This window comes from Festucalex cinctus, chromosome 8, assembly GCF_051991245.1.
Source record: "Festucalex cinctus isolate MCC-2025b chromosome 8, RoL_Fcin_1.0, whole genome shotgun sequence".
NCBI lineage: Eukaryota > Metazoa > Chordata > Actinopteri > Syngnathiformes > Syngnathidae > Festucalex > Festucalex cinctus.
In genome coordinates this window covers 14564837-14590723 of record NC_135418.1, presented here as the reverse complement: position 1 = coordinate 14590723, position 25887 = coordinate 14564837, and the positions used below count along the sequence as shown (strand labels likewise).

The following is a 25887-nucleotide window of genomic DNA, read 5'->3' as shown; positions in this document are numbered from 1 at the left end:
CATAGAAAAACAGGCCACATGGCTGAAATTGATTTTAAGATCAGCTTTACGTGACTGAAGTTTGGAATGGTAAAAATAGCTGTTATTGGCCTGGAGTCGGACCATGACTACCAGCCATCAGTAGATCCATCAGCCATACTTTATCGATGATAAACATGTTTGGAGCGCTTTTGTTAGTAGCCTATGGTTATACACAGATTCAATATGCCTCAATTGCTTGAAGATGCAATTAATCAGCGATCAATTCCACACTGCTAACTGTATTCTAACCTTAAGTATTGATACTGCAGTAGTTAGGGCTGGCATATTACTTGGTAAACCCATACTGCAATGTGCCCGTATGATAGCAGTAGTATTGACCTCTGTTTTTCTGGACAAAACTGTCTTACGAACTCTGATTTAGTCTAGCTTTGTGCTAAGCTAAACTAGCATAGCCTACTCATGTTCCCTCCATTTGTTCGTAACATTGATAAATTCCTATTTGCTCTTGTGTGGTATTAAGAGGCCTGTTATTTCCTCAGCCGCTCATCCCTCTTTGTAAATGGACAGCTTCTCTCAGCACAATGCTAAATTGGTCAATTAAAGCAGCAGTGGGATTGAATTAAGCCCTAGCCTCTGATCCTGCTCAAAAGGAGGGGCTTGCACTGGAAACGATCGCTTATAGTGAGTGTGCACCTAACAGACGAGCCGCTCTAATTGATTCAAATGAATCCATGTCAGGGTTTGATGGATTTGTGTATGGGCTCCATCACAGAGCTGTAGATAAAACTCTCATTTTTCATATGGGTAAGTGAAACAGTGGCTAGTATTTTGCAGGGGTTAAAATATATTTGAGAGCTTGGCTGGAGCGTACTCAGAACTGTTCAGACACACTGTACATGTGGCAGATGTGCTTGAATACAAAGCAGCATGCATAGTAGACATTTCAAGCCATTCTTTTATTGTCTGAAGTCCATGTCCAAGCACCTTTTTGTATTAAATGTTGTGTTTTATAACATTTACAATAAACCATATGCTCACGTTCCATGAATGCAAAATAAGCCATACTGAGACAACGTGCATTGATGGCAAAATACATCAGGGGGCTTTGTAATAAAATGAAAGTTTTATTTGTAGACTCATGTTGGTTACTTTAGACTTGTAGGTTTGCATGTAAATGAGCTTCAGTAAAGTGTAATATGTCTCATAGGCCAAGAATGGCCAATAACCTGAAGCTGTGATGATGAACTGTGCACTTGAAACTGTCACTGTTAGTGCCCCCTCATATGTGAAGACACTTATAGCTACCAACCAACTTCCAGACCAATATTTCCTCCCTTTTACTCACTCCCCCGTGAGACACCCACACGGAGCCCCGCAGGCTACATACCCCCTCCACGTTTTTCCTCTCCCACGATACCTGGCGTCTCCACGTCTATCAGGGAAATCCACCTGCTTTTGATCTCCACTCCGTTTCCCTCCCTTCTTTCTCCCATCATGTTCTTTCAGGCTGTCTATCTCCACCTCACCTCTGCCGGAGCAGGTGAATTAAAAATGGTGGAGGCATTATAGCCCTGCGGATGAAAGAGCGCTTTAGACAAAGAACACGGGGAGAGCTTTTAAAAAAATGGGACTGTGGCAAATGAAAGGGATTGGAGGCATGAAATGATGGAAGCACAAAAAGAAAAAGTCCTGTCTGAATGGATGCACAGAATTACACAACAGAGCGGGCATGTTGCGAGGAGAATCACCGAGCTCTTTGCGATAAATAAGGGCTGTGGTGGGAGAAAGATGGTTTGGGTGAAAGGTGTGCGGAGGAGGTTTTTCAGACCAGGTCAGAGAAAGTGCACGTTTGGCAGCGTGTGATAAAAAAACATTTATCAAAAGATCTGATATATATATATATATATATATATATATATATATATATATATATATATATATATATATATATATATATATATATATATATATATATATATATATATATATATAATATATATTGTTTAAGCCTCCTCTTCATGTCAGAAGCTCACAAGCACACCTTGGGACAATTCGGAGCACCCAATTAACCAGCCATGCATGTCTTTGGAATGTGGGAGGATCCCAGAGTACCCGGCGAAGACTCACGCAGGCACGGGGAGAACATGCAAACTCCACCCAGGAAGGCCGGAGCCTGGACTCGATCTTGCGTCCTCAGCACTGGGAGGCAGACGTGCTAACCACTCATTCATCGTGTCGCCCGTTGCATCATATATTTCATGGAATTTCAGTTGTACTTCCTGCAATTTGAATATAAATTGCAATTCTGGTTCCTGTTTGCCACCTCAATTTAAATGGCATTATTGGTGTTACATGTTGGACTTGCGTCATATGCTGTGAATTATTTTTCTCAAGTCACATTATTTTACCGTAACACCCCTCATTGTGACTCGTCCTTTATTTGGAGTGTCGCAAAAAGTAACAAAAAGATCAATAAAAAGCAGAACACGGTTTGACTTGTGAGGTGGATCTCTTGTGATATCACTTACTTTCTAATTTACCATTGCAGCCATAATTTTCTTGTAAACCGCAAGAATTTTAAATTGAGCGATTCCTCTGTACCAAAGCAATCTTTATTTTAGTTAGTTTTGCTTTGTCATGGTCTTAAAAAAGCTCTCCATCCTGTGTTTCCCAGCTGCCTCTCCTGTGTAAACGGATCATTCCCATGCTACTGGTGCAAGTACCGCCACATGTGCACCCAGAATGCCAACGACTGTTCCTTCCAAGAGGGACGAGTTAATATTTCCGAGGTAAGTTCAGCTCTTAATTGTACTGCCTACTGCTTCTGTACATCTATTTGTATCTGTTGTTCTCTTCAACCCTTGACACGTGTTTGACACCGTTAACATAATGAATTAAGAAGTTATCCTACAATAGGTTTATATCTGAGAAATAATGTATCATATTCCCACATGATGTACATTTGAGTCTGTGGGGAGCACTTAGTGATCTTTAACCACATGCTAATTTAATCTCCAGGAATATAACCACAAATTGTTTTTGAATGCACACACCCTCCTTGTTTTTTGCTTCAGGGTTCTTTACATCACTCTGCTGTGCCTTGTGTGCAGTGCAGTAATAATTCAGGTGTAGCCCATAAAGCCATAAGCAGGCCCACGATGCATAAATGTGTAGGAAAATGCTGCTTGGGTTTTACATAAGCAAATGTTACATTAGCATAAAAGCTAATATCAATTGTGCATAATAGCTGCTTGGGCATGCTACATGGAAAACACAACAAGCATTATGCACATTGTACTAATGTACACAAAGTGTTGTTTGATTGTTTTCCCCTTTTTTGCCTCATGAAGGTATTACAAGGCACACACATAATGAATTCAAATGCACATCGTCTCAATTTTCAATCAACTTCTGAATGCAAATCCCGACTGACGGACAGTCATGCCCTCATCTTATCTGATTGATACCACACATACACAATGCTGTCGACTTATGTTTGGACTCTGACTCTCCCTGTTATCTCAGCCAAGATGAAAGATGTCGGCCAGCCTGTTACACTGGCCTTTATTAATTGGTCAACCTTTATCCAATTACTTCCCCCTTTATCTTCCCTCTAAACCAACCCCACGTAGAATCTCAAACACTAGCACGCTCAAACAGAGCCGGAGACCTTATCCGAAACAACACACAGGCCTAGCCTTCATGCCTCATGGAGCTGACGTTAGCGGATTAGTGCACCCATCTGCAAGACATGAGGAGAGCATTGGCTTGCACACTGAGCTGAGAGAGGCCAGCGGGCCAACGGATGGGTAAACAGGAAAGGCCTGCAGTGATCATGGGAGAAAGCGGAGGAGTGAAAGTAAACATACAAACTGAGGTACTAGTGAATTCCAGGCTATGGGGTTGAAGGTGGAAATTGTTACATGAATAGTGATACTGATGTTGAACCACTGATTTGTGTATGAATGGAAATCGATGGGCTCCTTGCAATTGAAGCCACAGGGCATCCATCTTACATTGCCACTGTGACTAACAACTTGTGCTTTATTTTATTTTTTATGAAAACTCTGTTCTCTGTGTGTGTTTTACGCTTGAATCCCTATATAGAGCCTTTCAATGAACAAACCTCACTCACATAGGTTAGGATTACGTTCCGTAGCGGGACTTTACTTTCATTTGATTGTTCATGGTTCTGACCACATGATGGTGACAACTCTTTGATTACCAGCCGGATGTATTCCTTCTAAAAGAACATTAAAAGTCTTATTATTAGCAATTAAATGTACATTTAGCATTTTCCCAGACAACCGTATGTCATACATGGCATTTTCGCTGTTGAGTCAGAAAATAATGTGAATAACTTTGAGATGGCCACCGGTGGCTTCACTTCTCCCGATGGTGAGTAAGCAGCATTATTAGGCCATTCATATGTAAGTCCATGTTTTGAACTCACTGTTCTGGCACTATGGTCAAGCACCACTTTTGGGGATTTCCAAACAAGTTTCTCGGGGGGGGGACACACACAAAATGAGGGTCCATGTGTCACCATCATAAAGTCTCCAGTTATAGTCGAGTGAAACTGTGACACTATTGATGTTCAACAATTCAAGCTGCTAGCAAGATTTGAATATAACAGCTAGTTGCTTGAACATCGCAGACTGCATCTTTAACATTCACAATGACAGTTAAGTGTATAAATATGTAAAATGTTGTTACTACTAGTGTTGTTCTGATACCAATACTGGTATCGGCAGAGCCCTCATACTGCATTAAAACAGTGGTATCGGTATCGGTGAGTACTCACAAGTAACATGCCGTTTCCATTCATTCCAATACTAATATAGAATTATGGATGCAGCATCTTGTGTCTTGCTTGTGCACGACATTCACTGATATGTGACATGTTCACTACATGGTGATCTAAGATAGCATATTGACTCTTGAATGCTCTGAACCAATGGCAGGACAGCTTTTTCATGTTGAGGAAAAAAAACTAAAAAAAACCCAAAACAAAACCTTAGGCATCGGTATGATATCGGCCGATACTGCAAAGCTGGGTATCGGAATCGGTAACAGGGGCCAAAAAACGGTATCGGAACAACACTAGTTACTACAGTATAAAACAAGAAAACTCTCTAATATGGAGGTCTCGGGAAAAAATAATTGGGACAAACAGTACTAGAAAAACTGAGACCAAAGTGATAGGGACAACTGACGTCCGCCTATATTATGTACCCCTCAGTTAGTGTGACATGCTAATGTTTCACAACCACTTATCAAGTGTGTTTATGATCTTTGATTAGTTTTGGCTTTTTACAAAAATACATCATTGGGTGTGTTCAACCTCAAAGTTTCCACTGTGTTTGTAAGATAATGTTTAAAATTGGACAATGGCCAACAGCACAGAGAATGACTGACAAAATAAAAGAGACAAATGGTCAGAAAAGAAGATGGAAGAGTGAAAGAGGCAGCTGAAAAAGAGGGGATATGACAGACTATGGCATGTGGGACCGAGGGGGAGGGGGGCTCCTCTCCTATCGTCTCATCGGCCCAAAAAACCAGCGGTCACATTCTCCACAAGAAAATCCATCATCTGTCTATCTCACACGCACAAACCCACGCACACGACAACGATGCTTTGTGTCTTTCACGTGCTAAAGTGTAAACACTGTGACAGTGACAGGCACGCACACACACACGCAGTCATCCAATCCATCATCCTTTTCCGAGCTGCCATATCCATTAGTTGCACTCTCTGTGGCCCAACTGGTACACTTCTTCCTGTAGGCTAGGCTTATCCATCCCTTCTCCAAGACCCATCTTTTTTTTCTCTCTCAGTCTCCACCGCGAGTGTCATTCACCCCTCCTTCCTCTCTTACCTCTCCTTTACCTTCCATCCTCTTGACTGAGCGTGAGATTTTGTGGAGGTGGAGAATGAACGGTTGTCATTATACCAGTAGCTTGTCGGTATGTGTGCCGTTGGTTGGCAGTACTAAGCATTTACACACATGCCGTGTGTGTCTTAACCCCTTAAATCCTGAAACACATACTTTTCATTTGATAGCAAATACTTCACCCAGACTATTTTCTGTGACTACAAAAATGCTCTCAGATATTCCTTCCTTGCTTAACACCATAATTTAGTTTTCCACTGTTCTAATGAGATGTAATCATTGCATCTCATTATGGCCACATTTGCCCAACAGACAATGAAACATTACATGTTGTCAACACTCCATTTGTTTCCTACTCCAGTATTTTCCTCTTAGCTTTCATAGTATGTTTCCATGGCAACATAAATTCAAAAGTCCTCCCCGTCTGTCTTTTCTTGCACATCACATATCTTATCCATGAAGTTTTGTTTGAGTGAATTGCAATGTAATACTTAATGAAGACGAACATGGGAAAGAGAAGCATAATTAAACAATCCTACTAGTATTTTTCTTTAGCGAGTGCAGCAAAAAGGAGGTAGAAAGAAATGGATAAAGGGAGCATGAGGATGAAATGAATATAATGAGTTGCATTTTCAAATCAAATATGCATGAATCAGCAATGCCCCTGCTGACACAACAAGCAAATTGTGGAATTAGGGAGCAACCAGGTGTAAAATTACAGGAGTGAAGCGTTACTTTTCTTCGGCGAAAGGCGATGAGGGAAAAGAGAAGGGTGGGGCTTCCTTTCTTTGTTTTCTTTCTTTCTTTCAAGTTGCTCTGTTATCATTTCCACTACTTTCTTTTCTTCCTCCTTCACCTTCTGCCATCGTCTCTTTCCCCCTCCCCTTGGAATGAAAAGCCTTGATGAGTGCCAGGCACAGTATTAGCTGTTTGGGCTCAGCTATGTTAAGACATGCCTCAATGTGTGTTTGGCTGCAAAACACAGTGCGGTCTTGCACGAGCAAACAAGGCAAGGCTTAATTGTATCCTGCCAGGCGAAACTCTGGGGATACTATGGATTCATAGTAATTCGTCCGCTGCAGAGATTTTGTGCACACAACACAGGTCAGCTTTGTGTACTGTATTAGTAACACTACTTGAGATCTCAACTGTTCTTTTTTTGTGACCCCCCTGCCCCATGTTCAACAGACTTGGTTCTAATAATTTGAGTACCTGCGCAAACATTTGATGCAGTTGTACTGCACTAAATACTATACCATATTTATAGTCCCAATAAAACATTTTTCTGAAGATAAGAACGGTTCAGTTCAGTTAATCTTAATTAGTGATGTTTGATACCAGTTTTTTTCCCCCATATTGATACAAGTGAGAGTACTCAACTCTTGAGTAAAAGTCGTACTTTTGATTCTTGAAATTTCCCAGAAAAAAAACCAATGACATATTTTAATTCAAAGAAAGACCTCTATATCCCAATATAGTATTGCAAATGAGTTGGCCTCCATTTGAAATAAAAAGGATCACAGACTTTCTTCCTACCATAATTTGAGCCAGTAAAATTTTGGGATTCTCCATAACGTAGATTGTTTACTCTTTTGCAAATTGAACATCACCTGCCCTTCATCACTAATCGCGGTTAGACGGTTCACTTTAACCCACTAATATATAGGCTGCAGACGCCACACATGAGAGGCTAAATGAGTTCTGAAACGATCCTGGTCGACACATGCGCACACTCGAAATTGTGCTCCAATCTGTTGCCAATTACACCACTGTAATGTTAACGTATGACTCATTGCTCCTTGACACTACATGAGCAGAGGCTCCATATTGTCTACGTTCTGAGCAAAACATGAACACATTTTCTCTGTCTGTCTTTCCATCTTTCACACCCTTAAATAAGCACATACACTTTTAGCTCACAGGCTACCCACACATTCTTGAACCATAGAAATACTTTTTAACTCTCTCACAAACACATCCTCTCTCTCTCTCTCTCTCTCTCTCTCTCTCTCTCTCTCTCTCTCTCTCTCTCTCTCTCATATTATACACACACTATAGCTGAGCTGACAGGGCTATTTGCGACAGAGGTGTGAAGGCCCCAGACCGTGACATTCTGGCACACTCAGTTTACTCTGGCTGGTACTCACATTCTGAACAGGGCAAGCACACACACACACACATTGTAAGCCAAGGCCACTTGAGGGTCTTCACTGTGTTTGTACTAGAGATCGACCGATATGCATTTTTCAGGGCCGATGCCGATTCCGATTATCGGTAGTCAAGGAGGCAGATAACCGATATTTGAAGCCGATATTCATTTGCAGTAAAAGTTAAAATGTTGGCACCAAATTTTTGAATAATGCAAACCTCAACACTTAACTTCATTTAAATGCCACAGAAGCATATGTTTATTAAACAGCAGCTTTTCAAAAATGTACATTTCTCTTTTCCTTTTTCGTTTGAAACAAAAGACATCAAGGCTCATCGGCATGTTTTATAAAGTTAAATGAAAAAACTAACTAATAAAGTGCTTTACAAAGTAAATATAAATGTTAAGTATTTTTCTTATGTTTGTTTAAAATAGAAAAACAAAAAAAATGCAACACGTTTCTAGGGGTTCAATGAAAATATTTTCACAAGTACATCATCCTGAAGTTTTTTAAAGTAAAAAAAAAAAAAAAAAGTGCAGGGAGTTGCCAGGGTCAGTAACATAGCATCTCTTATAAAGTAAACTGAAAGTGCAGGGAGTTCTCCATGTCAGCAGCATCTCTTGTAACAGAATTTTTTAATTAATATAGTACCCTGAAATTTTCGAAACTAGTGTTTCATTTCAACCTCTTTCACATCTTTGTTTATAAAAATTAAAACAAAAAGTGCAAAATGCTCCCAAAGTCCTCTTATAAAACCAACTAAAATTAAAATAAATAAAATAGCTCCCTGAAGTTTTCTGAAGTAAATAAAACATTTAAATAAAAATTGCACAGAAATGTGAGTCCAAAATCAATTAGTAGTCCCAATTGAGTAAGACCATATTGTGGTGCAAAAAGCAGAGTTGTTCAGCATGATCTCCAGTGAGACGGCTTCTCTTAGGCTCATAAATTGTAGCGACTTCACTAAAGCTTCATGTAAATCAGATTTCCGTTTTATCATTGCTGTATCATACAAGTCAGGGTGATGATTCCTTAGATGGGTCCACAAGTTTGATGTATTCTTGGTTTTCCCTGTTGTTGCTCCCATGCTGACACTTTCAGTGCATGTATTACACACTGCCTTCCCTGGTGTTGGCTGAGTGTAATGATCCCATACTGCACTTTTCCTTTTTTGTCCTTCCATCTGCAATAAGAAGTTGGAGGGGAATTAAATATGGGGACCACATGACATTACTTTCACAGTATTTGGGATGTTTGTAGTTTTATTATCTAAAAGTTACATTTTTATATTTTAACGTGATAGCAGGAACCCTGTTATTCAGAACTACGCTGTGGCATTACTTATTATTATTATTATTGTTATTATATATTACTACAGTAAAAAAAATAAAATAAATTGCCATATGAGAACTATTTATTCATCCCTGAACAACCATTCAGTTCATGTAGACCGTGTCATTATGATTATTGTTATTATAAGACAATATTGATAATCTAATGATCAAGTATAGAACAGCAATATCATGCTCCTCTCACAAGAGAACTGTCAAAGACAGCTGCAGGACACATTTCATCATGTAGTTTTCTGCCACTTGGGATGTCCCAATCAACGCAGAAAAAGGTAGAGTAAAATAACTTAAGTTTTAATAAAGTAATAATAACTTGGTTAAACAGAAATTGTTGCGGTGGACCGCTGCCAGTTTCTGCAGTTTCACGTGTTTTAAGCTTAGAGATGCGTGTATGCGCACACTATTCTCTCACCATCGCGTCAACGTGCTTCCCAGCAAAACACACGTTTCTTTCACTCTCCCTCTATCAGAGTGATCAATCGATGTTGAAAGAAACATTGTTTATGTAAGTGAAAATGCGTCTGATTATCTCCCCGAGTGGCTAAAGAATTAGCTTCTGGTTGTTGCTAAGCTAAACATGCTAAGTAAGTAGATTATCCTGGAAGGCTAGCGGGGATGCAATGCAGGGCAATGCAGCTTTATTCATACAGCGCATTTAATACACAACACAATTCACTGTGCTTATCTTGGTGAAAACTTAAGTTAGATAGAGTCTCTTCTCTTTTAACTTACCTTCGAAGCATGTGCCTCTCGTCCTGTCTCTCGTCCGTGGCTGCGTGTGTGTGAGTCCAGCTACTGTAGCTGACCATGTATGGCTGTCACTGATTGGTTCTGGCTCTTGGACGGCTAACCAATCAGATGCTGCTATGGGCGGAACAATGCTGGAGTAAAGACTCCACAACATACAGAGCTGCGCTCGGTTGCATTTGAAGCAAAGTGACAGTTTTAAATGGATCGCTTATATCGGCCGTCAGATTAATAAAAAAGGCAAATGCCGATATGTGCCAATATGCCAAATATCGGCCCCGATTATCGGCCCGACCGATTATCGGTCGATCTCTAGTTTGTACGCATATGTGCAGTCACACGTGCACACGTGTGACTGGTTCTTATCAGGGCACAGCACAACCATCAGCTCAGGGCTTGCAGGGTCCATGTGGGTTTGAGAGAAGGTGGGATTGTTGGGGTGAATGGTACCAGAGCATTATTTCCTCTTTCTCTGATGACGTATTAGTTTTCTTATTCACTATTTCCTTCCATTCTTCTTGCCCGATGTCTGTAAGCATCTCAGGTTTTAGATGCTGTCATTCAACCCCATGACTAACATTCCAATGATTTTCTCTTAAAATTCACTCATTTCTCTTTATCAGCTTTCTTCCCTTGTTTTAGCACTTGGCAAGTTGGAACTGCTTCCATAGCAAAGTGTCAGATGTCCTTGTTTGGGAATTTCTGTTATACGGTAGTTCATTCCCACCACTCTCGCCTCAGTGAAATATTAAGAAGATAATTGCCATATTTAAAGACATCTAAACAAAGGAGCAGATACATCAATGAACAACCAAGGAGGAGGAAAGTTATAATATACCTCCATGTTGCACTTTTCCAAAACAGTGCAAACCAGCTTGGGTATTTTCAGACTGACCAAAGATGAGCCATAATTGAAACCAGATGGATATAAACACAATGACATGGGGGGAAAAACAAAGACAATAGCAAGAAGGCACGTCAAGGAACTGTAACAAGCTGTGGATTACAGTCAGTGACGCAATTTATTTTTCAAATGCGGCATGTGGTCGGAGAGGGAGAGGGAGTGAGCGAGCGAGAAAGAGAAGGAGGGAGAAGACATGGGGAAGTGGAGGCTTGAAGTAAGCGCTTCCTCTCTTTGCCAGAAGGATCTTCATTGGAGCATAGCTGGCCAGTGTTTAACCCTTGGTTTGGTAGCGGTGCACCACTTTTAGCTGTCAAGCCACTTATGGAGTGACACCATACTTGAGATACTCGTAGTCAGTCATTCCACTGCTGGGAAGTTTGAGTGACTGTGGATTTGGCATACCCTTGCATATGTTATTGGAATTTGTTAATAGAGGATTATGCAGGGGATTAAGTCTATTTGTATTTTAGACCTGTAATGTGTCGCACACTGTGTGTTGTGCGATTTAGATCTTCTTGTCATCATCATGTGCATTTGCACACAGATGTGTCTTACGCATGCAGGTGTCTCAGCTCTCCTCCAGCTCGGAGGCTATTTATAGCATCACTGTCACAGCTTATCCTTTGCAGCGCTTGATAAATTTCCACTGTATATTATTTAGTATGCATAAATTATTCAAAACCTGACACTGGGCATACAAAATTGCCAGAGTGGTATGTTCTCTTTGTTGCGAAACACTGTGGAGAGACTATTGTGTTGTGGAGACAACTGGGCTAGAAGGATCAAGACATTATATACTGTATTGTGAACGGCTGCTGGTTTGTTTGTATGTGTGAGGGTCTTTTGTTTTGTTTTTTTTCCAGGCTCACACTATGCTCTCCCCTTTAGAAGTATGACTTGAGCCTTGTCTCCCCCAACCCACCCCCCCTCCATCTACCCTAGCATTTTTCTTTCTCATCTAAGATCTTGGGGCACTGAAAAGTGAGTACCGACATGCCTTTCCATGTTGTCTCCTTCTCTTGGTCACTGTTTTTCACGTCTTGTGCGAGTTTTGTCTGTTAAGTCATATTCTTTGCTCTGTACTTGTGCATGTGCAGCGACAAAAAAGATCCATTCATTCATTCATTCATTCATTCATTCATTCATTCATTCATTCATTAATTAATAATAGTTATCTTCCAAAAATTTTCTTAATGCGCCCATGCAGTGTGAACTACACTAGAATCTCCCTTGTCGCCCTGATGTTAGTTAAACTCCAATTTGTTTTCATTTCAAAACAATTTCCCATAGATAATAATGTAAAGTGAATTTGGTCCGGGTGTAAACTGTTAATCTTTAAGTGACAATTTCATACCTCCGCCATACCGACAGATGGTGTCTTCAGGCTGAAAGTATCACCTAGTGGTCTTTTATAGGCATTGCTTGAAAGAAAGCAACTTTTTGGTATTTAATTAATTGCCATGTTCATATAACATTGGCAACTCAACCCTTTCTTATGTGGCATTTGTTACTGTACATTTTACATGTTTGCCATCATTTGTAGCATTTTGTGGGGAAAAATAACAGAAAAACCAACATCACTTGTGGCATCCCTTTACATACTTATTGAGCTAGTTTCCTATTGCATTTACTGACTACACTTCTAACATGATGTTGCACAATGAACGATGATTTAAGAACATAATGAACAGATTGGCCCTGATGTTATGTTGTCATTGTGAATTGGGAATATGTTGGGCGTATCTTCGATTTCTTCATCCTTGAACACGCAAGGCCCTCTGATGCAGTAAATGCAAACATGCTGGCTGCCGTGTTAAATTCTGTACGAGATCACTGTGAGTTTGGAATGGGAGGACATTATATGAGCACGCATATTCAGGCAAGCAAAATTTCGTAACATCATAGGTTCAGGACACGCATAAATGTGTTTTAATGCGAGTGTGTCTCTGTGTCAGTCACAGGTCCCTGCGGTTTAATTATTCAGGCTGTATTAAATCTTCATCTCTGCAGCCTGCCTAATGTGAACACAGATGAATTTTGCATTTCCTCCAACGAACCCAGAGAGTGAGAGGACGAGATAACTGCACAGTCACTGAGCGAGGGGGATGATGTTAGTGGAAGACGGGCGAATAATACCGCAATGTGAGCCGCAGGAAAAACAAACTCAAAAGGAGGGAAGAATATGATAATAGGTAGCAGCGACTTCCTGCTGAGATGGAGAAGCATTGCAAAAGAGGGGGGAATAGACACTCGGCTCACTAATGAATGCGTCATTCAGTCTTACAAGACTGTTTGACTTGTCTGTGTCATCTGTTTTCCAAAAGTCATCAACAAAGTCGTCAGCTGTCACTCAAGACTGTACGGGGAATTAATATTGTAGTTACATTAATATATAAATTATGTTTTAATAGGATGTGTAGGCATTTTTAAGGTTCATTTAATCAGAAATGCAAAGGAGGGTTCCGATTCATATATAAAGTACTAGTAGTATAAAGTATTATATACATACTACAAGTGATCTCACATGGAGCAGAATAAAAAAATTATGAGTGTGATTGTGGTCGGCGATATATTGTCATCGATATTATTTTTTTATTTATTTTATTTTATTTTTTTTAGAGCTCAGAATTGTTCATTCGGTAGTCTTACCGATTCAACGTCTTGTCATCATTGCTCTTTTTTTTTTTTTTTTTTTGTGTGTGTGTGTGTATGTGTGCGTGCGTTTGCATGTGTGCGTTTGCGTGCGTGCGCGTGCGTGCGTGCGTGCAAATACGTAGAAATTTATACTCATTCATTCACCTAAAACCTTATAAATATCCCATTACCCTTCGCCTTAACCAGGTACTTCAGAATCTTGCCAGAGTCGTGAGGTTTAAATGGTCAGGAGACCACGAGAAAAGGTCAGGAAAAAAAAGAAATAAAGAGAAAAGAAAGGTAAATCAAAGTGAAATCCAGCACCGACCAAACACTTCCTGCCTTCCCCATGATTACAAAATCAAAGTCTTACGCCAACCCCGGAAGCCTCTAAATTCCAGCAAATTTGGCGAGATCTCAAGAGACCAGAGGAAAAACTAGAGAGAGGAAGGAGGGAAGGATCGATAAGGCAGAGTGAGATCCATAGAAGCCAGTACATCCAATCCATCAAAGTGAAGTCCAGCACCAACAAGACCCCTCCTACGTGGTTACAAAACCAGAGTCTTATGCCAACCCCAGAAACCTCATGCTTCTAATAAATTAGGATCTCAAGTGACCAGAGGAAAAACTAAAGAGAGGAAGGAGGGAAGGATAGATAAAGCAAAGTGAGAACCACAGACACCAGCACCAACTGATTCAAGGGGCTGTGGGAGGGAGAGGCTACTTCTGTTGAGTTTCAGTAGATGCTGGTGCGACGGATCTGGCATGCATAAGGACCACCACCAAAGAAAGAAGCCGTCAACCGCGGTCCAGCAAAGCGAGCACTCCCCCCCCCCCGAAATCCCCAGGCCGCGGCAGCACCAAGGCCACCCCCAAGCCACCCGAGCGGACACCGGTCGGCGAGCCGACCCAGACGCCCGGAACACCCCCGCCCCAGCCCCGGCCCACACCCCCGAGCCCAAGGCCGCAGAACGAGGCCCAGCGGGCCCCCACAGCGCCCCACCGGTCCCCAGCCCCCATCCCCCCACGACCCCCCCGCACCCCACCCAAACCCGCCACCCACCACGACCCAGGCCCCATCACCCCCGACCCCCAAAACCCCCGAACACACCCAGACCCCCAACACCCAACCCCCCACCCACCCATACCTCCCCCCCCCCCCCCCAAACTAGCCCCCCCCCCCCCCGATGGCCGCCAACCCCCCCCGCGAACCCGGCCCCCCGCGATCTCCCCCCCCCCCCCCGAAACCGGGCAGCAGCGCAGAGAGGGAAGATGTGCCCACCCCACCTCCAGCCGCGCGAGAGTAGCACAGCGGCGGGAGGGGGGAAGCAGAGGAGGAAGCACCAGGGGAGAAGGCGGAACAGCAGAACACCGAGCCCGGTGGGGAGAGGCCCCGGTCGTCACGCCAGAGTACTAGTGACACCCAGGGTCATCGATATTATTGCCAACGTTGCTTTAAGCACGCGCAATTTAAAATTTTCTAATATTAATATTGTCTTGTAAAGAAAAAAATAACGGGTCCATTGAGAGGCAGTAAAGTAGGAAGAAGTTGTGAAAGTCTTCATTCTGAGAATCAGCAGGCAGAATTCAGTCACGTGTCTCAATGGAACCAGCTGAGTGGAAGATGGCATTGTTTCAATCTGAGGAAATGGAGAGGTCTCTTGTTTTTAGTAATTTACAGTAATTTAAAAGTCCATAGCTGCAGCCTGGAAATTATTCGAGGTTGACAAGACTCACATCAGTCAAAATAACACTATAAAATCATGTGCCAAAAAACGTTCGCTGTGATGAGCACTATTGATAATCGGCATTGACCCTGAAAAAAACATCGGTCTTTCTGTAGTATAGTATAATATGACCCATTTTAGTGAAATAAATATTCACTAACGTGATGTTGGTATCTGTGACTACCTAAGAGTTGAATACTCGTACTGGTATAGGTCTGACGAATGTGGTCTTGAACATCTCTCGTTTTTAGTCATGATTTGTGAGTTCATTTGGGTTATTTAAATATAATGGCAGCCTATACCAATCATACCACATACAAGCTTGGCTAATTATTTTGACTCATCCCTTAGAAATTAAATATGGAGCTGAGAAGAGTCATTGCTTAGAGACGTCACACTGTACCTCTTAAATCAAAGTTTGTCTTTGAAAAGCATGCAACATGATTACTGCTGACATATCTGGGTTGGCATGATAATAGGGTGCCAGGCCCCCACCCACACGGCAAAAATCCATATGGAGTAAACAAAGAATGTCACTGAAAAAAAAATCTACACATTAATGCATGCTTTACATGTATGCTGAAGAGGATCAACTGTGCAGGTTTGCCTGTATGTCAAGAATAAAGGATTATATGACAGAAGATGAAATCTAGACGTGTGACATTAAAGTATGAACATGCATCAGAATGCACGTATAGGATGAACACGTCACTGAATTGAGGCCAGCTTGTGCTCAGTGAGACTTTGATAATCCTCTGGCAAATAACATTCATAACGCACGCTGCCCTGCATCTTGCCTTATTTCCAACTCTGTTTCTATACTCTGTGATTCCTCTGCTCCGTCTGTTTTCCGTTTCACTCCTGATCTTGCACGCTCCCTCTCCCCGCTCGGTTCTGCTCGGAAGCGAAGGGCGTGGGCGGACAATCTCAGTCCCTTTCAAGGTTCAAAGTCCCCTTTCTTCCTCCGCTTCGCTCGCTCCTGCACTGTTCTACATGTTGCAGCCTTATTAAGTTGTTCTCCCGCTCTCTCGTTTTCTCACCCCGTCCCCACATTAAGTGTTGAGCCGGTCACAGAACATCTTTCTGCTTTCTGCCTGCTAATGAGACTACATCCACATTCACACCTCTTTGCGCGCGCACACACCGACACAACCTGTATATCTATGGCACGACAGCTCGTTTTTTTAATAAGACAGGGTCCATGTCATCTAATCCAATGTTTCTATATGGATCGTTGTGTATTTTACACATACTGTACCTGTATGTCTGCGACGGGGTATTCGGACTGCACATGTAAGATTTTATAAAGACAACATCAAGTCATTGAATTACGAGATTAAAGTTGTTTAGAAAGTTAGACGTTAAATCCAAATCGTATTTTACTTTTAAACAAAAAATAAAGTTGTAAAATGATGAAAATAGCTATAAAATTATGAGGAATAGTTGGATAGATGTTTATGACAAGAATATAGTGTAGACTTATGAAAATGCATTCAGAATACAATGGTGCCTTGAGATAGGTTAATTCATCCGGTGACCACGCTCGTAACGCCTTGTAGGCCACTAGGAGGCAATATAATACAGTCATGCAGCCAAATGAAGAAGAAGAATACTTTTTCTACTACTACTACTAGCAGTAGTAGAAGTGGCAAGTCATTTTCAGTACAGGATAAAGAAAATATACATGTGAGTATTGTTGTAGTATCTGTCTACATGTGTTGCTCCACAGTTTGTGTTCAAATAACCCAGGTGTCAAACTCCGGTCCTCGAAGACAGTCCTGCATGTTTTAGAGATTTCTCTCCTCCAACACACCAGATTTAAAGGATAAGCTCGTCAGCAAGCTCTGCAGGTCCTGATAATGACCCTGATCATTTGATTCAGGTGTGTTGGAGGAGGGAAGCATATAAAAGATTTGCAACTGTAATTATTTGTGATAACAGTTAGCACGTCAATGGTGTTCTTCAGTATGTGTTAGCATAAAGCTAATGGGCCATTCGTAAGGCAACATCGTTTGGTTGTTTTAAATGTGTTTGATTTTTAGTTTATTCAGTGAACAGCTTGAAGCTTCTTTTTTGATGAGTTGTTCACCATTTGCCAAACTGATGCTTATTGTGAAGTGATTTGATTTTTTTGCCTGCCACCATACAACACTTGTATTTAGCTTATGCTCACAATGGAAAGCAAAACAATCAACCAAACGATAGCTCGTACTGTATCTCAAGGCACCAGTTCATTAGTTTATTATGATTGTAAATGTATCTAACGTATAGATTTTTTTTAAATTATTGATATAGTAACTAGTACAGGATCATTGAGGTTTTACTACTCCGTGTTATTTATTAGGTCCTCTGAGATGTTTACAGAAGTCATTACAAGGGTTAGAGGTTGAATCCCCACCGGGGTTCTTTAGAGCTCGCATGCATACATTAACTCGCCCATGTTGGTACTTTTGTTAAAAGCATGTGCCAAATGCCACGGTTAATGATATCATGTTAATAATATATAATGAATTGGAACCAGCCATGGCTGAGCTGTTTAGTCACAAGGGTGCAAGCGGCTCTTTCTTTGATTTTTTTTCCGTCTTTGTTAGAACCTCTGTTACACAGGTTTTTTTTTTTTTCTTTCTCTTGTGAGGTGGAGCATTTTGACAGTTGAAAGAAGATCATCGAATGCACGTGACATGGCCACACCCCTTTGTCATGGACACAAATGCACATATGTGCACCCGTCCTGGTTACAGTATTTGTACCAGTGTGCCCCTCTGTGACCATTCGTGCCATCTCATCCCTCCCCCGGGCTCCCCATATCGCTTTACTTCATTATTTAGTGTGTTATTTTTTTCTCCTCCCTGATCTATAGTCCCCACATCACAGAGGCAGCTAATTAATTATGGATGGACTTCGGGAGGGAAGAGGGGGTTTGAGGAAGATTAAAAAAAAAAAAGACGACCAGACAACCAGCCTCATTACATATGCGCAGTGTTTTTGGTGCTTTATTAATTTATATCTTGTCAGGCTATGCCAAAGCCTTCAGAACTCTTTTGGCTTAATACATTTATTTATTTATATAGTATTACGTTCAGGCTTTGCTCTTCATTCTGAAACCCTGCACTCTTCACCCTCCCTCCACTGTATCTCCTCTTTTTTTCTTTCTTTCTTTCTTTTTTTTTTAATATCCCATCACTTGCATATCAGCAAGCAGGCATACACACTCATGTGTCAGCCAACTGTCTCATTATCCCCACTTGGCGCATGTTAAAAGGTGTTCAGCTCACCTGCAAGTGTAGATTATCTCATTTGCCCGTTGAACACTTGTTCTATTGAATTTTCCACACATACTTTTTTAATATGAGCTAGAAAAAATGTAGACCGATGGTTTTAGAATGACTTGACCTAGAACGACAGCTGCTTCTGTTTTTAGAATGCTCCTGGCAATGTTCAATCCAAACTGGCAAAAAAATTAGGTTGAACTATTGCAGGCATGTTTGAATGACGCAGGAGGGGGTGGTGATGGTTTTACTTGGTACAACTCACTTTCAATTAACTAACCACTACTGGTTGGACATTTTTAATTGTGGTATGGATGCACAATACACTTTGTAAAGTATGGACAAAAGTCAAATAAAACCCAAATAAGTTGGAGTATTCCAAAGGGCTCTTAAGTTCTTCTACTCCAGACTAGTCTGGAACAGAAAAGGGTCTTCCCCAAACTATTCCCACAAAGTTGGATGCATATTGCTCCCAATGTTTTGGCAAGTTGAAGGAGAATTTGTGGAGAATGAACCAGATTGATGATGAGATGTCTCAATATTTTTAACTTCGATAAAATAAATGTCAGCACTGCCATTGGCTAGCAAAGCAAATAATCGCACTGGGGTAATCAAAACCATCTGGTTACTTGGCTTAAAGCAAAAGTTAACATATATCAAAGTGGGAATGTCTCTACGTATATAGGTCACTCTGACTTCCTTTTCATTGTTTATACTTTGGCGCTACAGCCCTCGAAGTTACTGTGTATGGTCCCATTAAAAAAATAAACTCACCTCGCTTTCTCCAGAGGATCCTATGAGATGAAGGCAAGACTTGAAAAGCCACAGCCACTAAGTATTATCCTCTATGTTTCGAAATGTTTCGGCATTTTCCAAAGTTACAAGCATTTGTGAATTAGCATTGCTTTGAATACATGTAGATGAAGCTTGGACAACATGGAGAGAAAAATAATGGAGAAGTTTAGCTGAAATTGAGCAGTGCTTCCTGTTATCTCACATTTTCCCACATACGCACACCTTGCTGCATTTTTTTTTTGAGCAATTGTGTTTCCATCCACCATTTCCTATGCTTGCATAAACAACTGACTTGACATGTTTCAAATTGTTCTCTCAATCAAAGTACTACTCCCGACAGACATACTGTACTGTACATCACGTAACCCATAGTTTCACTTCCTTCAGTAGTATGCATCTCTTATTATATGTTGCACATTCGTTTGTGTGTAATCTGACACACAAGGCCTGGGCGAAGCATGCTAATGAACAAACTGCAGTATTGTGTTGTGGCCCCGGGGATGCACTCTTATGTACAGTACAACAGCTCAGAGTAAAAGGGGAGCAAGATTCACTGACAGGGGGCCAGCTGTCTGCTAAGAAGTGAAGGAGCGGCAAGCATAGAATCTTTTTTTTTTTTAAACACACAGGATCTCCTCCATGTTTTAAGGTTTTCCAAACTTTTCTATATTGGTTATACAGTATGGAATTTTTCAGGTGAATAAAGTACTACTTTATCATTTGTTATGAATGCTAAGAGATGCCACTGATGATTTTGTGCCACTCTTGTTTAAATTATTATTCTGCTAATTGCTATCACACTTAATACAGACCTGCCTGCTAAATGAATTAAAACTCTCCCCATGTGGTCCTCATTTGAAACGGCTTTCCAAGACCAAACACTGAAGCTGTTTCCAAATATATATTTTTTCCCCTGTAAGGAGATTAATGGCAAATTTATGGGCTAGAAAAGTTAACGATTTGGCAATGATGCCATGACATAACCCTGAGGCACTTTGAAAGCATCCAGATTACTCTGATGTCACACTTACACAGCTCGCCGAGGACCCTCAATGATTGAATGCCTCTGAGCCAATTGAATTTGGAAGTTTGGGGGGAAAATATGCCACTGAAATTGCACAAAAAATGTCAGAGTTCAAAGTGCCGTCACACATGACTTCACTGGAGTTGTTAATATTTGACCATCAACAGTGGTTGTACATGGATCGTGTTTGATCTCAAAAGTTCTAATTTTGCATTTTGGCTCAGCAAACTCATCTCAGTAATCATTCACCCTTTTTCAAGGGAATTGAAAATTGCTGTCAATAGAAGTTAAAAAAACAAAACAAAACACTACATTACCATGTATTTGTCTTTGTTAGCTGTGTCTTTTACCTTGTTAGCCACTAAACAAGCGATATTGTTTCATGATACTTTGACCTCAAACTATACAGCACAGGACATTTTTGGTTAACAGTTTTAAGTCATGTTGTATAAGATGTGTCACTAACCCTACCTGCCTTTTTGCTTAAATTCTCAATCTTGCCTTCTCAGTATTAAGATGTGCACTAATCTGGCCAAATTATTGAATCTGCACTGCAATTAATATATTCCAGAACATGCTCACATCAGTCTATGAAACATTCTTGTTTGTCATTGTCAATGTTTTTTCTTCTTAAAATGCAAAGAGTGTTAGCTAATCAAAATATAATTATAACTTTTTAAATTATCAATACTAGGCAGGCTTAATTTCCCCAACTCACAACTCACACCAGTTGGAGAGTTGTTTAGGCAATGCAAATAATGTATTGATGATATAATTGTTATGTGACAACGCAGTCCAACTTTTTTTTTTATTTTTATTTTTTTTAAATGTTGAGTAATGTTGGTGTCTCCCTCTACAGGACTGCCCCCAGATTCTGCCCTCAACACAGATCTACATCCCCGTGGGGGTGACCAAGCCGATCACCTTAGCTGCCAAAAACCTTCCCCAGCCGCAATCAGGACAGAGGAACTACGAGTGTGTGTTCCACATCCAGGGGGAGACGCACAGTGTCCCTGCCCTGCGCTTCAACAGCTCATCCATTCAGTGCCAAAAGACAGCGGTGAGTGAGATGGTCCAAAAAATAAAAAATAAACAAATGTGGATGCTGCTCAAAGATAGTCGTCTCAGAAGAATTCAAGAGACTGAGATGTATAGTTTGTATTTGTTTTTGTTTACAGATAACACCGTTTAGATTTGATGGATGCCTTAGCCAACATAGATTTTGTTGTTTCAATTTTGAAGAATCTGAAAGTCAGGCAAGAGAAAAATGATGTGCTTTGTGCCCAGGTCGCTGATAAAGACATCCAATTCTTTTTTTAAAGCATAGCATTGTGACAAATACACAACTCCGACTGCTGTGAAGAAAAATTACATATACATCTTATTGTCACTAAATAGTTTTGCTTTTATCCACTGAATGGCAATTATGAGCTAAATCTTGATCAGACTGAGCAGAATGAATAAGTTAGGGTTTGAATAATGGCCACTGAGATCGAATGACAACACTGTACACTCATTGATTTGGCTTGGACATGCAGCATTATTTAGCCATGGACAGACCTTTAATAATGCTCCATTCAGGAGAGTGGGACACCTTCCCAGAACATTTAGTGGGTGTTCTCGGAATTGTGCCTTCACAATGGCAAGTTGCCATTCAGGCTTCAAATTTTCACAAGATAACAATAATGATCTTATTAGAACAAGCCAACACTGTTAAACAAAAATGTCATGTGATGATGATGATGATGATGATTCTAAGATATTTCTTTTGATTTGCTGTGTGGGCCGGTTTTCAACATTGGAAGTATCTATTTGAGATTTGACTAAATTCCCTTGTTAGACTGTGGAAAATACAGTTCAAATAATTGTTAATTTCATTCCTCCACTTTCTACTGGTTATCGTGTTTAGAGTTACAGCCGGTGAGCCTGCAGCCTGGACCGGCTGGCTGTTGCAGGATTTGTAATTTTTTTTTTTAAATTAATATTCAGATGGGAGAGTCTCTCCCTGGGGCTACCTTCTATTTAGCCACATTTGCTTCTAGACGCAATCAACAATTTGACAGAATTTGTTCAATTAAAGCAGACAAGATTATATTTGTGTCCAAATCCAGGTGATGTGTTTGCGTGTGTGAGGCCTCAAACTAGCATGACAGATAAGAGGTAGCTAGCGTTGCGCTCCACTGAGGCTGAAAATGCGAAAAACGAGTGCGCCTGTGAAGCTAGTTTGGAGCGGATTGATCTTGTTTACACGTCGACTCTATACTTCAGTCGTCTTTCCGCGCTCTGCCTCGAGAGCCCATCTTTCTTTTGACTTCCACTTCTGTCAAATGTTTTCCTTCCTGTCTGACTTCCTTTGTGCCTCTTTCTAGTGTCTTACACACAAGACGAGACGTGAGTTTGTGGTGCACATATTGTAGGTGAGATGTTGGAATAATAACATGCAAAGGAATTTTGACAGATCTGAGGTTTGGTTAATGGTAGATGTTGACGGCAAACCTACTGTAATTAGTGACTGACAGTGTTGTCCACGTCAAGATGTGGTTTTGTATTAACTGTTGATGGTATGTGTTAAACAGCAACAGTGGCAAAACCTCGACCTGGCCAAGTTTCTCTATTTACTGTCCACAAATCCAGACATACTGCTCACAGTAATTAGCCTTGGGTTGTCAGCGCTTCTCCCTTGTTAGCAATTAGTGGCTGCAGCCTGACTTCGTGGCCAAGTATTGATGAAGAGGAGCCTGTCTTGTGTACAAAATGGAAAAAGTGGATAGCTGTGTATGCATGCTATACTTTACACATAATTATGTTTCCTAAATGATGACAATTAGCACATGAAGGACTGTGGTTGCTTCCTGCTTTTAACATTCTTCCATTAAAGATCTGAACTGATCTCTGACCCACTGGTTAGGTTTGGTGTACTTGTTCTATTATTTTGGACTATGCTAGTTTGTCATTACCAGTTGGAGCTCATTATTCAACAAGTGAGGATTGTCAAGTTTGGTTTGTGTGATACACTCTCCTATTAAACACAGTATTACATCTTTGTTGGTTAATTTTTTTTTTAGAATGCTCTAGTTGGAGTAGATATTGATGATGGCAGGAAAAAAATAAGTTTTTAAAGAATATTATTGTACAGTGTCTTTAACCAAAGGTACAGTATGGGTGGGATCTTCAAAAATTTGAATCCAGCCTTATTTCTCTGTTAAATGATAAATGTGCTTGAATGTTGAACTAATGCCGAAGTATGGCTTGACTCAATTGGTTTTGTGATCAAGAAATAGACTGTCTGGAACTTACTTGTCAATGTCAGTATGTTACTGAGCAGAATGTTGTTGCCCATAGGAGTTGTGAAGGGGAGGTCTGTCCTCAGCTGTTGTCATGTGCCTCTCCTTAAGACCACCAAGTAGTTGGGATTGAATTAGCAGTGCCACTTTTGGTTGCAGCCAAGTTGTGCACTCCATTTTGCCGCAGTTGCTTCATATTTACCAACAATCAATTCCACAGAATCATCCGAATTCTTAACAATCAATTAGTGGAATAACTATGTCCCTTACAAATGTTTTCACATTTCATGCATAAACATAGAAAAGATTTATTTAAGATAGGAAGTGATTCATTATGTTTAGTAGGGGTGTGAATTGCCTAGTACCTGACGATTCGATTCGTATCACGATTCACAGGTCACGATTCGATTCGATACCGATTAATCCCGATACGAATTTATAAGTCGATTGTTGCGATTTTTTTTCATTCAAATTTAGAAAATACTAATCAGTAAGCTTGTAGAGTGTAAGATTTATATGAAAATGTATTATTTATTTATCTGAAATTTGAGTCTTATAGAGGTTGTAATCTGTTTCATGTTTGAACATGAAAATAAAATATTAAGGCTTAATGTTCCGTTCATATAACATTCTTCCATGCTCAAGGTGTGAATCCTAACCCGAAGTCAGACGTTTTGTTGAATATTTTCCATTAAAAATGGAAGTTTAAAAATCGATTCATACACACACAAAAAAAAAAGAAAAAAAAAAGGCAATGATGATAAGACGTTGAATCGGTAAGACTACCGAATGAACAATTCTGAGCTCTTAAAAAAAAAAAAAAAAAAAAAAAAAAAAAAAAATAAAATCGATTTTATTTTTATTGAATCGATTCGAGAATCGCGCGATGTAGTATCGCGATATATCGCCGAATCGATTTTTTTTAGCACCCCTAATGTTTAGTGTATGCATTTCTGATTAATCCTGACAAAGTCTCCACTTTATTAAAGGTACACTTTACTTATTGATCCATTTTTAGCAGCAAAAAGTTGATACTTTTTCAATAATTAATTTGGTGACGTGATTATTTTTTTATGTACATTTAATAACTTTTAAACCGATGTTAAAATGAATCGAACGCCGGCATGTTTGTTACACGTGACTAAATAACCCGGATGTTTACGTCACTAGTGTGTAAACGCTACACGATCGAAGCACTATGAAACGCAGCCGTGCATCTAGCGTCAAACCCGGAAGGATTAAACCTTATCGCTTCGAGCCAACACGACAAAATAACCCTACCGAAGGAAAGTCTGCCTTGGATGTGAAAGTTGTGGCGCCAGATGGTCTTTTCGGGCACAAAATAAACTTTAATGAACGAGTGAATCAGGCGGTGTGAGTGGTGCTCGTGCGGGAGCTGCAGGAATGAACAATCCGCTAATGAATGTGTGCTGTCTGGAAATAAAAGAAATCGAGGATCGGTTCCTTGCGGACAATCTCAACTGCATCCTGGAACATCAGACATTCAACATGGCAATACTAAATAGACATTCTCAGGATAGCTTTTGTTGCGATGAAAGATGTGAAGAAGAAAAGTCTTGGAGGAGCCAATATCCAACAGGTAAAGTGACACACAGCACGAACAATGCAAAACGTGTGGAACTGACAAACTATTTCAGGAAAAAGAAAAAAATAGTAAAATTATATGTATCGTCGTTACAGCGCCCAACCTCCCCTAGCTGTTTTTTTTTCTTTTTTTGCGTAGCGTCCCGATGATGTAAACGAAAGCTTGCAAGAAGGTTGTGTATTAACCGTGTTTATTTATAGACAAAATGAAGTAAGGAAATGCGAGACGCCGTTACCTAGGCTGGTTATCAATGGTTGGGATCCGAACGAAATTAATAGAAATGCAAATGAAACTGGAATGCACCACAGGAAGAACAGCGGGTCAGAACACAAATGTAGTACGTCGCACATGCCGATGATAATGACACTAATACACATTCAATAAATTTTTTGTTAAAATAAGATTATGAACATGGTCAATTTGTGAAGTATAAACAACTTACGAGCTAATAAAACATAACGTCCGCGCCTGCTTGTCCTTGCCGGGAGGTCGACAGCACTTAGCAAGCCATTTTCTACGCAA

The 25887-nt window shown here is 40.5% G+C and overlaps 1 protein-coding gene and 1 long non-coding RNA gene across 5 annotated transcripts in view; one reads left to right on the top strand and one right to left on the bottom strand.

Annotated features, from left to right (window-relative positions):
* plxna1b (plexin A1b) overlaps nt 1-25887 on the top strand; it is a 205628-nt gene that overhangs the window by 110646 nt on the left and 69095 nt on the right. For all 4 annotated transcript variants that reach the window (XM_077528740.1, XM_077528738.1, XM_077528739.1 and 1 more), the window contains exons 9-10: nt 2657-2771; nt 21335-21535. In XM_077528740.1, coding sequence (XP_077384866.1) covers nt 2657-2771; nt 21335-21535 — 316 coding nt within the window. The remainder of the gene's footprint in view (nt 1-2656; nt 2772-21334; nt 21536-25887) is intronic.
* On the bottom strand, nt 8257-10261 carry LOC144023381 (uncharacterized). Its single transcript, XR_013284539.1, has 2 exons — nt 10108-10261; nt 8257-9209 (listed from the first exon to the last, which is right to left on the bottom strand). It is a non-coding gene; the product is annotated as an uncharacterized LOC144023381 (long non-coding RNA).